We start from the raw sequence: 18,193 nt of genomic DNA, 5'->3' as shown, positions 1-18,193 counted from the left end.
ATTTCCCTAAGACTTAAAATCTTTGGGAATCAAGGATTGTAATAAACACCATGGTTTAACATGTGTGTATGTGGAATTATGAACCAGAAAATATGCTGCAGAAAATAAGGTTAGGAAGAAGAAAATCACAGGAATAGGAAGAAAGATAAGGGAACAATAGAGACCATGAAGGAACTATTTTGGCCAATGCCCCTGGACGAACGGCACTCTCTGGTTTGGCTGCCAACTGCAGGGTTAGATCAGGAAAACAGCTCATGAGGAAAGAGACAAAGCCAGGGGTGGCTTGAAATGTCTGTTGGTTCAGAGTAGATTCAGACCCTAGACTCAGGTTAGTCTCAGTTCAGACAAGTCTAACATAAATTCTTCAGGGAGGACTCTTTAAAGGGAGAGTTCTAGAGAGAAAATCTTGAAGCAGACCAAAGAAGACCTAATTCCTAACATACCCTGATTACTGGGATATGAGGAGGAAGGGACAGAATGTCTTCTACCCTAGCATGTTTCAGAAAGGCAGTTCATAGAAGGTGCGTTTCACGTGGCAAAATTACCAGACTCTAATCCTAGGTTCTCTTATTTAATTTAAAACGCTTGATGAAATAGAATGTATAAGTAAAATTTAAAAAATGAGACTGACCTTATCCTGATAAAACAAGGCACTATCTAGGGTTTTCTCAAGAATGGTGGCCATGGCAACTCGCACTTCTCTCACGCTGCACTCCAACAAGAAAATCCTAAAATAAAGAGAAATACGGGGTGAAAAAGCAAGATAGATTTCTGTAACCTCAACCTTCCCAACACAGGTCCCACGTAGTATCCAAGAAACAAATTAATTACTCAAGGACGTCAGTTCAACTCTCCTGAGAGCTCTAGCACTCACTCGCAGGCCCAGTGCAGCTCTCTGATGCCACTCCTGCTCATTCCAGTAACTGTTAATGTTACACATCAGCTGCCTAATTTGAACCAGACAGACATGGCTCTGTTCAAAATCCACTGAGGTTGTAAGTGCCCACTATAAAAAGTTTAAAAGATAACAAGTATTCCCATAATATTTAGCTCTAGAGGCTTGACCAGATTCAGGTACAATTCTTTTGGAAAGAATATGTCTGGGGAGTGCTGCACATTTCCTATCACAGCACATCAGGAAGCACCAAGAGAATGCAAACAGATCCAGAATGTGGGGAATTCTACAGGACAAATGGGCAGTCTCCTCCTCAAATAAATGGCATGACAAAAAAAGAGGGCGGTGGAGCAAAGAAACTACTGAAGGTTTTTAAAAAGAGTCTTAAGAGACATATAAACCAAAGGCAATATGTACACCCTGCTAGGTCATGATTTGTACAAACTCAATGGTAAAATGATATTTCTGAGACATCTGGGGGGAAATCTGAACATGGACTGGGTATAAGATGATATAAAGAAATTACTGTTAATTTTGTTTGCTGTGATAATAACGTGTTTACATTTTTAAAAAACTACCTGTTAGAGGTACATGCTGAAAAATTTATAGTAAAATTATACAAAGTCTGAAATTTACTTTAGAATACGTCAGAGGTTAAAAAAAAAAGCATAAATGTGTGAGAGAGAGTGTGTGTGTATGAGTTGGGACATTATAGTAAAATTATACAAAGTCTGAAATTTACTTTAGAATACGTCAGAGGTTAAAAAAAAAGCATAAATGTGTGAGAGAGAGTGTGTGTGTATGAGTTGGGACAGGTAATACAAGACTAGCAAAATGCTGACAACATGAGATGGGGAACGGGTATATAGGAGAGGGCTTATTTTTGTCTACTTTTGTGCACATTTAAAAATTTCCACAATAAAAAGTTCTGAAAAGATGTAAAGTATCCTTCATGTTAGTAGTTTTAATTTCCTTACGTCAATCTGTAAGCAATATTTACTACTTAATTAAAGTTTTTACAATTATAGTTACATTTTAAAAATTGCCCAGAAAAGGACTATAGTAAGGGGCCGATCTAAAAGGTAATACCCTCTCCATATTTATAGTTACTAAAATATTAGTGCAGTATATATTTATATTTTAGTTGTAACAATGATAACTAAGATATCTTAAAAGTTCTAAAGAAATCAGAGAAAAGAGATCATTAATTCTTTAAACATATGAAATCATAGCAATTGACAGAAATGAGTAATAGGTCCTCATTAAGGAAGAGACAAAAAAATACAATCAACTCTACCAGGAAGAATTTAAATTAGGTAATTCACTGGGATTCCTGACCATTAGGAATATAAGAAGCCAAAGCATATTACCAAAGGAAATTACAGAGTTTCTCTAGAGATATTTTAAGAGCAAGCCGCTTGAATATAAGAAAATGAACAAAATATTTGCTATGTTCCTTCCAAATGGATGATGATTTTATGACACTGTAATGACCTACCTACCTACCTACCTATCTACCTACCTACCTACTATCTATCTATCTATCCATCTCCCTACCTACCTACTACCTACCTATTATCTATCTATCTACCTACCTACCTACTATCTATCTATCTATCTACCTACCTACCTACCTACCTACCTACCTACCTACCTACCTACCTACCTACCTACCTACCTACCTACCTACCTACCTACCTACCTACCTACCTACCTACCTACCTACCTACTATCTATCTATCCATCTCCCTACCTACCTACTACCTACCTATTATCTATCTACCTACCTACCTACCTACTTACTTACCTACCTACCTACAGTAGGAGGGATAAGTTAAATACTTATCTCCTAGCTATCTACCTATCTACCTACCTACCTATGGTGGAGGGATAAGTTAAATACTTAATGACTGCCAACTAACATGGCTCAATGTACCCCAGAAGCCAATGCTTTGCACTCTTTGGTTAGTGTGGTGTGACTCTTCTTCCCTTCCCCTGAGAAAAAATGTATGAAAAAGCTTAGTCTGAAACTTTTATCTTCTGCATCTTCATCAAATAACTTCAATTGAAAAAAAAGGCCTGACCTGGGCCGGCCCGGTGGCGCACTAGAGAGTGCGCCACTTGGGAGTGCGGTGGCGCTCCCGCCGAGGGTTCGGATCCCATGTGGAGACCGGTTCCCACTCACTGGCTGAGCGCGGTGCGGGCGCAACACCGAGGGTTGCAATCCCGTTACCGGTCAGTAAAAAAGACAAAAAGGGAAAAAAAAAAAAAAAGGCCTGACCTATACCATTTTGCTTTGCTCAATTAATTTACACTTACAAAACGCCCGCTTTCAGAATAGCTTACATAGACATTTTTATACTTTATTGCTATGACCATTAATGTCCTACTTTATGGAATAAAAATATTCAAGCAAAAACCAGGTGTCATGAGTATACCACCCATGACCTCACACCACTCTCCTTAAGACCCCCAATACCCAAAAATGGTAAATATAAGCAAAATGGAAACAGTGCGCAATGTGCAATCAGCATGAGCAACATTCACAAATAAAGGCAATGAACTAAATTTCTTTAGTCAATCCCATGCCAGACATTAAAAGAAACACACTATTTCTTCTTTTTCAAGTGAAAAATAAAGATTGAGATTACTTAATCTATCTTTGATTATTACACATAAAAACAGAGTTGCCATTTTACTGTTTTCTTCTTAAGAGTTTCTTGACTGCAAAGTCTGTCCAAAAACCTCTCCATACTTGGAGAAGCTTCCTACGCTGGTGGGAGAAAACACTGAGAACATCAATGGTCTAACTCTAGCTGGTCTCCTCACTGAGTCTCCCCTTACTCTAGGTATGTCCTACCAACCACTGCTCAACTACTCTTCATCCTTCACTCATTTATTCACAAAACAACTATTTACCTAGAGCCTATAATGTGTCAAGCACCTTACTAGGGGCTGAAGATAAAAACCAATGACGTATAAGATGTAGTCAATGTCTAGAGCTTCTAAGGCATCACTCTGAACATACTTTCCTGTCCGAAAACCTTCCATGATCTCCCATGGGGCTGAAGATAAAAACCAATGACGTATAAGATGTAGTCAATGTCTAGAGCTTCTAAGGCAACACTCTGAACATACTTTCCTGTCCAAAAACCTTCCATGATCTCCCACTGAACAAAGCCCAAACTCCCTACTCTGGCACTCAGGGCACTCAATGAGTTTCAAACCCAACGTTCAGTCTCAACTCAAATGAGTCCCTTATATGTACAGTCATGCACAGCATAATGACATTTTGCTCAACTATGGACTGCATATATGACAACGGTTATAGCAACAGCTTAGGTGTGTAACAGGCTATACCACCTAGGTTTGTGTAAGTGCACTCTAGGACATTCACACAATGAAATCACCTAACAATGCATTTCTCAGAACGTATCTCCATCATTAAGCGCATGACTGTACTAGTAAAACACAATTAGTCATTCACAGTTCCATAGGCAATTCTTGTTAATTACTCAGGTTTTTCCTTTCCACGTAGAATGACTCCTCTGGGTTTCTCTCTTTTTACCCTTCAAAATCCTCTGATAACATCAATGTCTTTAAAGCCTACTCTAATCTCCATAACTGAATATTATTTTGCCCAATTCCCACCGATGTACAGAATTTATGCCTTCCCTCAGTTATCTCCTTTGTTTTATCTATTCTTCTCATTAGATTAGAAATTTCTTAAAGATAGAGACCATGTCTTAGTCATCTGAGTATATTAGGCAGTTGCCTTGACAATATTTTGAAAAGCTGAATTTGTAAATTAACTTTAATTGAATTAACCAGTGTCTTTTGTCACAGACTATCAAAACACATCACTCCTCACCTGAGTTTTTTCTTTGTCCGTAGATAAGTTTGAAAAAGGAACTGAATGGCAAGCTGTAAGCTCACCTTTGCCATGCAAGGATAATATGGATGCTTTAATTTAGTCTAAGAGAGAGGGAGAAAAAAGAGGATTCTTTCACAGATGTTTTATAGATTATTATACATTGTTATGAACTAAATAATGACACACATGATAAAGTTTAACACTAATTAGAAAAATCTAGCCAGTTCATTATAGGAAATGCTCCATTTAAATTCTAAAAAGGTTAAGAAAAAACATCCTCTTAATTTTTTTCAGGAAGTCCTCTCAAAACAGAGCCTGCAGACCACAAGATGTTAAGTAATCAAAAGACTAAGAACACTTTTTTCCCCTGACCAGTAAATTATAATCATGGTACTCAAGAAAAAGAAGTACTTGAAAGTTAATCTTGAGTCTGATAATATCTGATTACAAATTAGGAAAAATTACTTTCCACAAAGCCCGTGATCCATTGATGTGACCTCACTGCTACTCGATCTCAGAGCTACTATTAGATCTCAGAGCTACTATTAGATTCTTTATAAAATCTACATAAGGGCACTTAAAAAAGCCAGTATGTTGAAACCCATACCCACTTACAATCTATGTTACACATTCAGAATGCTTCCTGTATTTTAATATCACCCAATAAGTGACACATTGTGGGAAACTTTTTTTGCATCTAATCTGAATGCTAACAAGTGAGAATGAGGATGAGTCACTGAATGCTTTAGCTCAGATATTTAACCATAATCCTTTCTTAGTTCTTTAGTAACAATCCAACTAGCTACTTACAGCATTCAATGAAGCTAAAGACAAAACAAAACTGAAATAATCACTACTGTACACATCTCTATTCTTCATGAACTTGAGGTTTTCATCTCTCACCATCTATAAAGGAAAATTAGTAATTATTTTTAAGACACAGAGTAAAATATTCAATACATGGAGGATATCTATACAGATATATTTAGGTAAAAAGGGTTTATAAAAAGTGAATTATGATTTATAATTCCCTTCTCTCAAGCTTTGAATTTTAAAACTCAATTTAAAAATTGAATTTAAAAATTTTAATTTTAAAGGAGAGACAAAATCTTCCTTTCAAATGTAAGATGCTGTAAAAGGGTGAACTATTATTCTTTAAACCAAATCCTTTTGTGAAATTCAGGAAAATCACCATGTGAAGGACAAGCGAGTTCCAAGCTGACAGAAGGGACAAAGAGCTTTCCCAGTACAATTAACTCCATGCTTCCCTTGTAGCAGGTGGCTTCTCTTTTATAATGAAAGACTCCACCTTTTTCTTAAATTCTCTGATTTAATTTAATTCTTTTTTTTTTTCCTTTTTGTCTTTTTCCGTGTCTGGCAACGGATCGCAACCCTCAGTGTCGCCCCCGTACCGGACCAGGACCGGCAACGGGATCGCAACCCTCGGTGTTGCTCCCACGCCTCGCTCAGCCAGTGAGCGGGAACCGGTCTGTATGTGGGATCCGAACCCTCGGCGGGAGCGCCACCACGCTCCCAAGCGGTGCACTATAGCAGTGCGCCACCGGGCCGGCCCATAATTCTTAAATTCTCTGGCTACTTAGCTCTTGATTATTTAATGTATAAATCTGCATTGGGTAGTTGGACAGTTCTGAATTTAAATCCTTGCTCTGTGACACTAGCAGGTCATCTCTCTTTTTCTGAGCCTGAGTTTTCCATCTGAAAAATGGTAATAAAACCTGCTATTCCACAAGAGTCTTTTAAGAATTAGAGATTTGTTTAAAGCACGTAGCACAGAGCAGGTATTCAATGAACAGTGGTCATCATTGTCACATCAGCCTTACCGAAGGTCATGAGCCTTAACTTGTTTTCCTCTCTAGACAAGTTAATTTCAGCAATGTGTTTCTTTACTGCCTACTCCCTCCCCTCTGTTTATTTGTGACATCCCACAAGCACACAGCAGGTCAGTGACAGTGCTGGCCAATCCTGGGTGTGTATTCTTATTTGTGTTCTTACCGCTCTGTGGTCCTAGCTATATGGCCGCCTCTGCAACCTGGCATGAAATTCATGAGACAGGGTGGGTAAGATTATATGGCACTAGAGGTACAACTAACCCAGAAGAAGGCCAGCAGGAGTATTCTGGACCTACTGATGGACTTTGACATTTATATAGATTTTTTCTCCCTTAGAATTTTTTACACGGTCCTTACCTGGTATATTCGAACAGGCATTTTCTCCACAAATAGTCCTTTCTTCTCGCCTTTTTTAACCAGCTTGGTTAAAAGAGAGAGCCGGTCATTGTTAGGCCTATGGGGCCGAGGAGAGGACTGAGGTGAAATTTCTGGGGAAGATGGAGCTGACCTAAGAGATGAATCAGAAAATTGTTTGTCTAGTATAAAGTGGCTATGGTCTTAGTAGTTATTAAAACTTGCCAAATTCACATAAACAGGGTAACAGATTTAAAAATAAATTGTATTTCCTGATCCAATATATTAAAAGGTAAATTCACTGACAACAGGGCCTTTTTTTAAAAAAAACAAACTTTTGGACAGTGTTGGCACAGTACTATGGTTTGGATATCAAGTGTGCGAGGAAGAATTCATGGAATAATGAAATTAAAAGATAATATAAATATTTACATGAACTTTTTGAAGACCACTCGTATTCAATAAATGCTGCCAAAATTAAAAACAAAAACACCTCAATTCTAGATTGACAAAAAAATCTCAGTTTTAGAATGAAATTACTTACATGCATGTTTTTAAATGCATAATAACTTCTTGCTAAGGAAATAATGACCAGGGAGCAACAAGAAATAAAAGGGACTTATTTCTTTTCTTTTTAGAATTCTTTTTAGGATTTCTTTCTAGCTTATAGTATATTTTCAAAGATGACAATATCACTTACTGAAACCATGCAGCAAATTACATGGTAAAGAAACTTACAGAGAGAGGTCCTCAGCTTCCTGCCGTACAACGCTGACACGACTTTTCTTTGGTAATACTGGGGAGTTTTGATCAGACACCCTTTGGTAGAAGAGCATATAGGCATTCCAGTATCTTCGGCGAACATCAGTATATGGGTTTGCTTGAAAATAAGACATTAAGTAAGAAGTCTTTGTAAATAAAAAAGTTTTTCTTTCCTTGACAATTTAAAACAAAGAGCCCATAAATCCAGCCAGTAACTACTTACTAAATTTGTTAAATGCAAAGGTGAATGAGGGTCATTTTAGAGAACTACTTAGAATGGAAGTCAGGGTATTTCAGTTCTCGAACTAAAACAGCTTGCTCATTTGGGAGGTGATATGAGGGGGTACAGGGAATAAGAGAGCTATATGATAATGAAGTAACGGAAAGAAGGTAAATAGCCTAGAGAAATCTAAATTTAAGCAAAAGCCAAGTAACATTTAAAAATATGTTCTGTGGCATAGGATGACATTGTAATTGGCCTCACTTAACCATTTCTACAAAGATCGGCCAAATCTAGGTAAATTTTTGTAACGATACTACATTCAACCCTTACAAGTTATCACCATCAGATGCATGACTACAATGGCATGGTACCAAAACTTAATATATTGGATTAAATACAAGTTGAAATTTATTTTATTTCTAATTTTTTTATTTTAAATGAATTTATTTTTAATAGAGACATATTGATTGTACATATTCATGGGGTTCAATTATATTCCAATACATGCACACAGTGTGTGATGATCAAAACAAGGTAATTAGCATATTCATCATTATAAAACCATATCATTTCTTTGTGATAACACCTGATCTCCTCCCAGCCATTTGAGAACATAGAATAAATTATTGTTAAGTAAAGTTGCCTAGCACTACTGTATACCACTAGAACTTATTTTTCCTATCTAGCTATAATTTTGTGTCCATTACCCAACCTCTACCTAACCCTTCTTCCCTGTCCTCTCCCCAGTCTCTAGTAACTACAATTCAAGTAGAAATTTAGAAATGCCCCTAGAAGATTTCAAAATTAGGTTTTAGAAATGCCAAGCTCTCTGCAATATGATTTTTTCAAATACCAAATTCTGATTGGGTTTTGTGATGTACTTGTCCTCATACGTTTCTTTTTCTGGGGTACGGGTTGTGGAGGGAAAGACTCCTGTGTCACATTACATAATAAATATGGTTTTGAAAGCACAGATACTAGAAATGTCTTTTCTAACCATACCTCTACGTAAGTGAAAAGAAAATCTGAAACTTTTAGTGGACAACTACTTCTTTTGAAACTATTTTAAAGATGAAATTCTATATTCATTAGTTTCTCTTTGATATTCATTTCATCCTCTTTTACTCCCCCTCTCCCACCTATCACCCAAAGATGTTGTACGGAATTACTAAAAAAACCTTTTTTATAAGCTGCTTGAACATTTTCATTTTGGTTACCAAAGAGTTTCTGGTTCTATAGCTAGAGCAGCAGTACTATAGGAAGAATAAAATTTATTTATATTTTCCTATAAAGAATACTACTCCCAAATTTGATAAAAAACTATATATTAAAAAAATAAAATGAATAGGAAATATCCACTTGAAAATACTTACTTTGATCATAAACTTTTGGTCTATACTCTCCTCCAAAGCATTCATACTCCAGGGTCTCATCATTTAGGTCAAATTCTTCTATAACTGTATCATTAAATTTATACCACTTTCCTTTTCCACAGCCCCTAGAGCCCAGAGATCAGATGAGGTTAAAAAACAGACATCCTCATTTCTAGCACTTATTTATTGTCTGCAAAAGCATTTGAAAATATCTAAGAAAAATGTAGCAACGGTTGTTTCAATTTCTAAAACAACTTTTCAAATTGAAGGGGTAAGAACAGTTACACCAAACTTTAAAAGTGCAAAATGAAGTAAGACCAAAGAGCAATGCAAGAGTTCCTTTGCGCCGTAATGCTAAGTGTGGATGATGAAGTAGGGTCAGGAGAGCATAGGAGAGACTACGTTAGAGCACAGTGAGTGAGCCCTGCCTCAGGAAACCCTTACCGCCTGTCCTTAATGAAGGAATAGTAGTGGCCTGCATGTGCCTGCCCACTGTGTACAATGACACCGACAAGCTCATAGTTTTCTGTGAGGGCAACTTTTTTTCGTGGGGATCCTCCACCTCCCTGATCCATACTTCGCCCATTTTCACCAACTTCAGAAGATGAATCCTGGCGAGCCATTCCTGAAACTGTGTAAGGCTCCATGTTTAGCATCCAGGGAAACTAGGTAAAAGCAAAAAGACCACATTACTATTGATTAGTAATTTACACAGTAGTACCCACTTAAGTAAGATACAAATAAGAAAATGAGATTCCCTAATTTAAGCTAGGATGAACTACCTCTCCAATTCAACTACAAAATCTCAATTCAACTACAAAATCTGGGAAAATAAAAGCAGCTTCTGGTTTGAGCATTAAAGAAAGGGTTTTAGTTCACAGCTATCGCTAGGATGCCTTCTAGGAATAAAGGTTATTGCTTACAGATCTGCCTGTTCCACTAGCAGCAGCTGCTTAGAACAAGGGGCTGTGTACTCCTCATAATGCTGAGACCACAGTCTTTCACAAAGTAGATGAAATTTGAAAATAGAAGAAGGGAAACATGAAAAAGGGAGTAAGGTTAATGGCTGCGGGAAATTTCAGGAAGAAAAAAGTTACCCTTATTTGCTCATCATATTTAATGGAGCGTCCACTCTCCCAGTCAAATCCAAATCTCATTAGGTGAATTACCAAGACACTAGGCAAACACTTAATACAGGTCCTTTTCACTGTTATTCTCTGAAGAAAAGCAAAAACCAATTATCTCCATGGAGAAAATAAAACAGCAAAGTAACTAATGCAAAGATCTTTCCCACTTATATGAAAACAAGTAATGACATAATATAATGAAAGTAACAACAGGAATTTAATATTCATTTTGCATAAACCAAAGACAGTAAATGAATAACAAATTAATTGTGTTTTTTAAAAACGGAAAACGTAATACCTTTTCTTTACACTTTTCACAGTAGTATGCATTACTTCCTTCTAGAACTTCCCCTCTAACAAACTGGTCCAAAGAAATTTCCAAACTCTGACAAGAAGTAACTCCTAGATTGAGAGCCATGAAAGCTTCCTCACGCTCATATCTGATTAGGAAATAATAGAAAACCCATGATCAATGCTGGAATTTAAAACCTTTGAAATTATCACGATACCTGAGCTTAAACATAGAACTACATTCATAATCAGTGAAATTAACACATGCTTTCTCTCAAACTTTTAAAACTAACACCAATTTGTGACAATTCAGAAATGCTTAAAATTATGAATTTCAACAAATATAAGGACTTCAAAAAGTTCATGGAAAAACAGTACTGAAATATAATACAAATCTTTCCACAAACTTTTTGAAGTACCCTCATGTTTTCTCAAGGGCACAAAATTTAGAAATGGAAACCAAAAAAATATAATTCATTAAATATTTATGAATCTATTGAGAGAAATATCTGTATTTCAACAAATATAAAATTCGTAACATACTAGCAAAATCATATAAAAGTGATCATCATCATTTTTTGTGTGTCAGTGATACTTCACTAACCTGTGTGGACAGTCTTTACAGATCTTCTGATCAGAATAGATGCCCTGAAAAGTATTCTTAAAAATTTGGTCTCTCCCCATTTTCTGTTGGAATAAAAAATTAAAATTTTAATGGATGCCCCCAGAACATATAGGTTATTCATAATGAATTTTATTTAGAGCTAAGCTAAAACACAGATTTCAATCTAACCTCCAAAATAAAATGAGTCATTTTGGTAGTTTCAGCTGGGAACAGAGGCTAACAGCCCATCATTAGAGCGACTGTCAGAGTAACACAAACCATCAGAAGGGGAGGAGGAGATGGGTCTGTCAGGGCTGACTGAAAAGAGCATCCTCCATGAGGATTATGAATCCGTCGCCTGTGCCACAATTACCAAGTTAGCAGCAACACTCTACAATCTTTTCTTTTTTCTTGTGGATAGAATGTTATACACTTATAGGTTATTTTAAAAAAAGGAATGGATAAATTGTGCCTATTGATGAGAGGCCAACAATGCTGGCAGGGATAGTCACAAATAACTTTTTAATCTGGCCCCTTTGACCCCTTTGCTAGAGGGCTCTCTGAGTTCCAAGGCTGCTCTGCACAGGCCATCAGGTCACAGGTGACTGCAGCACTCCTTTGAGGACAGATTACTTCAATAGATACACAGTAAGAATATGGAGGTATAAATGGTTATTATGATGTAGTACATATTAAGAATTACATATGTTATTGAGTATTAGATGAATTAATATATAATTCTAGTGATCTGTGCATGTATTGATGTTTAAACCCAGAAGAAATAAATCAACAGTTGTGATGCTGAAGATGATCACTTACTGATTTGTCAGTTTCACAGTAATCCCAAATCCTAAAACACTGTTCTCATACTATAGTTTGAGAGAGTTAAAGGTAAAGAAAAATTTTATTACCTTGAGATATTCATCCATCTGATCAATGAGACTAGTAAAGAATTCATATGCATCCTGCTGTTCTCTCACATAAAGTTCTTTGTTCCACATCTTGAAAATCTATGTTAATAAGAATTACATATGTTTTTAAAGGAAAAGTAGCAATTTCCAAATATGGTAGAAAAGAAGTGAAAGAGCACTTAAATGCTTCTAAACACCAAGTTCACTATTAGGATGTGGAAGTTTTTACTGAAGTGAGACTAGCTTGTACACTGCCATCTCTGCTTTCCCCTGGTCCCCTTGTAATCATAACAAGCCTCGGAAACCAGAGGTAGGTATGGGGTGAGGAGTATGGCCATGGCACAAAGAGTTTCTCTCTTTGAAAGTACCCAACCTATGGTAGAAAACATAAGGCAGTCTTCCATTATATGAGGCATACTAACTCCCCTGGTCCCCTTGTAATCATAACAAGCCTCGGAAACCAGAGGTAGGTATGGGGTGAGGACTATGGCCATGGCACAAAGAGTTTCTCTCTTTGAAAGTACCCAACCTATGGTAGAAAACATAAGGCAGTCTTCCATTATATGAGGCATACTAAAGCAACATCAAAAAAAGAATGTTCTTTATTTAAAGGCATTAGGGAAATTGGCACAGGTTCAGAGAAATGATTTGAACAAATAAAGAGCTAAAATAAAGAATCATGAGAAATATTCAAAATAATTAAGATTAGCAAATTCCTAGGAATTATGAATAACTAATGTCAAAATTCCAATTATTTGAAACCAAGTAACAATTTCAAGAAGAACAGTACACCCAATTCTTTTATAGGTTCTTGGCAACGGGATTAGTCTAGAGTTAATATAGATAAGAAACCATTATCACTAGAGAAAGAATGTAGCCAAACCCAAATAACTAACATCTTTTAATTGAAAAATTAAAAAAAATTTTTAAAGGGTGAAATACCTTCCAAAAGTTCTCAGGTACGTAATACTGCAGCTTGCTTTCCATCAAATGGCCAAAGAGAGACTGCACTTGGTAAAATACACTATCGTCTGGATTGTCTGTGTCATCATCTACTGAGAGTAATGACTAAAAAGAAAAAAAATGTATTAAGTTAGAAATACTTAACACTTCATAGGAAACTTTGACATATTTACATATGAGTACGCACACTGCTTTTTTAGAATGCTGTCTATGTTTTGATGTGGCTGCAACTATGCATATATTGAGCTTCAATACTTCTTAGCTGGTGTAATTACGAACAAATCATCTCTTTGAGCCTCCATTTGATTATGAAAATCTCGAACTAATAATAATACCAAGATCTTTACAAGAAAAAACTGCAACATGATACACATGGAATATTCTCAAAATGGACCGCCACATCATAAGCTACTACTTAAAGTGCTGAAGATAGAGCCTACATATTTCTAAAATAATAAAATGTTAGTAATTTTATGGAATAGAATTTGAGAACTTTGGAGTTCAAAAATCACATTAGGTCAAGTCCATCTGTCATATAGGCAGCATACCATGACAGCAGATTTTTTAAAATGTGTGACTATGAACAACATGTCTATATGAATTTTATAAGCTACTAAAGAATCTCTAGTTATGTCTAGTTTTAGCAAACCCAAAAAGCAAGAAAGAAGTATGGAACAGTTTTTAGGCATTACATTATTTATCATACCAAACAAGACAGAGAAAGGAAATCACCTCAGGGAGCCCAGGTTGCATATACAGCTGCTGGAAGACTGCATTCATGTAACAAGTAGCACCACCATTCCTCAGCCCCACAAACCCTGAACTGGACCTGCTATCCACTGGGGGAAGGTACTGGGAAAGATAGGAACAGAAACAGCAGAGGAAGAGAATTAGCATCTCTGCCATGGGCACATTTCCACTATAGCTACACAGGATGTCTGAGAGGAGAAAGAAACATACTCATAGATTTATCCATCCAGCGTGTTATGAAAGTCATGCTAGAAACACCTGTGTTCATGAAGCACTCTGCAAATGTTAATAAATTACAAAATACTACTAACTTAATATTTCTTTTTCATGCACAAAGTGCTTGTCCTATAGAAGATGTTTATTTGTTTATCCACTTATGTAGTCATGCACTCAGTCACTTGATTACCATTCAACAAATATTTATTAAGGGCCTACTATGTGCCAGGCACTGTGCCAGGGACATAAGAGAGAACAGAAATGTGCATGGTCCCTGATCTCAAGAAGCGTACAGTCTAGTAGGGTAAACAGGCATTAGTCAAGTAAATATACTATATTTACAAATTGAGGTGGTAGTCTGAAAAAAAGGAATAGGTTCTACTATAGGAATAGTGTTTACCATGAAGACTCCTGACTGGTCTGGATGGTTAAGGAAGGTTCATATTCATTTCCTTCCTTTTAGAGAAGGTAACATTCTTATATTAAACTTCTTCTAATAAGCATACTATTAAATAAATAGGTAAATATCCTGCCACTTACTTACAGATATTTTGAAATAATGTAGATCCCAGTACAGTACTTTTCTGGGTGGAAACAATCCAGAAAAGGCATCTTAGATAAAGTTCAACATGGCACTTTTCCAATTGAAAAATAATATAGTAATTAGATACTCTGAAATGCTATTATAGCAGGATCTTGGTTCTTATGCCATGACCAGAATCATGTTATCTGCACATATTAAGTATCTGCATCCATGTAATAACCAACCAGACAACAAAAACCTGTAGCTTTTTTGGACAAGAAATTTCTAAGTGTTACATACTTTTCATTAACATCAGATATAAACTTAGAGCAGGGTGATTTCTAAGATCTAATTAACAATGAAGTTTATTTGTAGTCCAAAGCATGGATTAAAAGGAAAAAAAGAATGCTACAAAATAAGAAAAACTAGCTCATAACAGTGCTAAAAATATAAGCATTTATCTAAGACAAATATTTTCTTCATTATGCTGGTGTAATCTTTGACATGAAAAAATTTAAAAAGTTCACTTAAATATGAAATATCATTACATGCATTTATTTAAGCACAGCATAAAATAAGCATTATAAACTAAAGCATTACAACTAACTGTTTTAATAACAAAACAGTTCCCAACCCAGCTCTCACATTCCTAAGTCTTTCCAAGTACTATGTCACCTGTCCCCACTTCCCTTCCTGTCTAACTTACATGTTGTGTAACACTTAGCTCAGGCATCTAAATGGTAGGTCTGAGTTTCTATGATGTTAGAGGAGAATGCAAACGCAGCTTTAAAAGCATCCTCCCACCCCAATCTGGTATTCCAGTGCACCTGCAACTTATCTCCCTCTTGCAGATCCCAACGTATACTGAACTATTTCATGGCTCCATAGCTTTGCTCATATTCTTCTCATTGCTGGAATGGAGTGACCTTCCCATCTTGCTTCAATTGGCTCACTAGTCTCTATGGTTCTATTTTAAGTTTCATCTTCTCTAAGAAGCCTTCTAAGACCCCACCAGCTGGTGCTGAAGTGTCTCTCTGGCTTAGCAGAGCATTCAGGACATACCTCTATCCGTACTGTATCACATTACACTGAAATTATCTGCTTATGGTTCTGATTCTTCCACTATATACTGACCTTGAGGGCTGGGATATTTTCATTTTTGAGCTCTAAAAACCTAACATTCCTCTTAGTGCATGGTAAACTCAACAAATCTTTGTTGAATTTAACTGAACACAGACTGTGCTGTGACAGAGCCAATGTTTATTTGACTTTGTATCTCTAGTGCCTGGCACTGTGCCAAGCGCAAAGTTAACATAGGTTGGAATACTGCTTTTTATTGAGAATAACTATCAACCAACTTGAAAATGCCTTTCCTCTTTGATTAAAAGGGTACCATTTCGTAGTATACTATAGTGCATTTGTGTAATACTACAGCTTATAGTTGATTTGAGTATGTGAACACAGCAAGCAAAAGAATAATACTGACTTCTTTGTGGTTAAAAGAATGCAAAATTATAATATTATACATTTAAGAGATCATTCTAAAAAAATTAAGTGCATCAAGGTCTAGAAGACTTACATCAAATTCCTTTGTAAGAGCAGGGTCAGGCTGATGATGCATAGAAAGTAGTTCTTTTATAATAATTTGAAGATTTGAAGGTGAACTATCAGCCAACATCACAAGGACCTCATAGGCTGCTAATCGGCTATTCACTGTACTACACCTAAAAAAAAAAAGGACGCAAGTCAATTTCAACAATAAATAATCTAGTTAAACTGCTCATTAAACTAAATCAACATTTGAAATGAAAGTATAAGACCCACAATTCCTCAAACATAGTTAAGCCAGGTGTAACCCCAGAAATCTAGTACTCTAGAGGCCGTGAATACAGGAAGGATGAATTGAATATGGTTTAGAGCTAAATATCTTCTTGGCCTGATGATAAAGTAGCAAAATTCTTTCACTGAGAACCCCAGAGTATTTTCATCTAAGGGATGGATCACAAGAATGGAGGAGAAAGAGTAGGAGGACTTTGTAACAAACACAACATGGGAATAACTATCTTTCAGTAAACATAGGTGGAAAAAAAGATTTTTGCAGCTATCATCCTGAAATTTAAATATCTAATTGGCAGAAACAAATAGCTTTGCAAATCAGAATAGATACTCATAAATATTTTATGTGCCTAATGATCAAAAATTCAAGGACAATAATCAACTGGAGACAGAAACACACAGTTTGCCAAATCAATTCATTTAAAGTGACATAAAAGATAACTAGCAAGCATTCTGCAGGAAACCAAAGGCTTTCCTATATTATCTGCCTTTTAGCAGAAACCACTTTGGGATGAACAGTACTTTCTCAGTAACCTATGCCAACCTCGCACTACTGAGGGGATCACAGGTTAGGAAGGATACGCAGAAAAGAGGACATCCAAACTCCGAGTGAAACACTTATGGAGTGCAGGTGTTCAAAAGGGGCTGTGGGGCTCCTGGATCAGCACTGCACCAGGTGCTGAGGACAATGGCCATGGAGCTGGCACTGTCCTTTGCTTCTTGTCTGGACTTACGAGTTGCAAAGTAGAGGTAAGAAATGAATAGAGAGACACCATATACACAGGCTAAACATTAAGAAGTTATTTTGTTATTGTGATATAAGAATAGCATTACTTCTACAAAGAGTTTCCATATATTTTAAATCTCTTTCTTCCTTTAAGGTTTTGGTGGGAAAAGGCTAGGAGTCATTGCTATAAATGAATTCATTCAGAACACTGGGGAGGGATAAAACAAAAATGTTTCCTTTTCTAATGAATAAAAAACACTCCTTTGTTGGCGGAGGTATTACTTTTAACAAAAATAAAGGAAAGAATTCATTAATAAAAATTTCATTAAAATTGCTGAACATTTAATTTTTTGTGTTTACCTAAAATCAAAATACTCTTGTATTTCTGCCACTTTAATGAAAGACTCTCATATACCTAGCACCAAATCTTCCAAAGCAAGACTGAAACAGGGATGAGGACGTGAGTCATGCCTGAGAGACACCCTGTGAATTTTAATGAAGGTTTCTGTTTGGTTTTGTTTTACCTAAAACAGATTTTGCTAGTAAGAGATCACTAGGTAGAGAAATATTTATATATGATGATACCTGTTAAGATTCCACAAACCATTGCTTATTATGCCTTGCTCATTTCAATAACCACTAACATTGTACAGAAATTTTTTTCAATGTAAATACCAAGTCCTCAGTTTCTTTAGGATTACTCAACTCTGGTTTTCACAAGAAAAGAACTAAAGTAAGTTAGATACAGAGCAAATGAGATGGCAGCTTGTAGCTGCCTTCTCTTCCTATCTCCAACAATACAACTATCACTCAAGTAGGGTCTGTATTACAAAGGGATCTTTCAAATTTCTGCCCATAAAAACTAATGCAGGGCCGGCCCGGTGGCGCACTGCTATAGTGCGCCGCTTGGGAAG

At 36.3% G+C, this 18,193-nt stretch overlaps 1 protein-coding gene across 1 annotated transcript in view; it reads right to left on the bottom strand.

Annotated features, from left to right (window-relative positions):
* USP24 (ubiquitin specific peptidase 24) overlaps positions 1 to 18,193 on the bottom strand; it is a 113,799-nt gene that overhangs the window by 20,925 nt on the left and 74,681 nt on the right. The window contains 17 exon segments of the mRNA XM_008570147.1: positions 632 to 728; positions 2,799 to 2,805; positions 2,876 to 2,935; positions 4,098 to 4,134; positions 4,760 to 4,870; positions 5,580 to 5,675; positions 6,977 to 7,127; positions 7,712 to 7,853; positions 9,332 to 9,456; positions 9,776 to 9,996; positions 10,429 to 10,548; positions 10,757 to 10,898; positions 11,354 to 11,436; positions 12,265 to 12,363; positions 13,207 to 13,332; positions 13,960 to 14,079; positions 16,296 to 16,440. Of these exon segments, the coding sequence (XP_008568369.1) occupies positions 632 to 728; positions 2,799 to 2,805; positions 2,876 to 2,935; positions 4,098 to 4,134; positions 4,760 to 4,870; positions 5,580 to 5,675; positions 6,977 to 7,127; positions 7,712 to 7,853; positions 9,332 to 9,456; positions 9,776 to 9,996; positions 10,429 to 10,548; positions 10,757 to 10,898; positions 11,354 to 11,436; positions 12,265 to 12,363; positions 13,207 to 13,332; positions 13,960 to 14,079; positions 16,296 to 16,440 (1,882 nt within the window).

This window comes from Galeopterus variegatus, unplaced genomic scaffold (assembly GCF_000696425.1).
Source record: "Galeopterus variegatus unplaced genomic scaffold, G_variegatus-3.0.2 Scaffold575, whole genome shotgun sequence".
NCBI classification, from domain to species: Eukaryota; Metazoa; Chordata; class Mammalia; order Dermoptera; family Cynocephalidae; genus Galeopterus; species Galeopterus variegatus.
The sequence above is the reverse complement of the archived record's forward strand: the minus strand, read 5'-3'. Positions and strand labels throughout refer to the sequence as shown.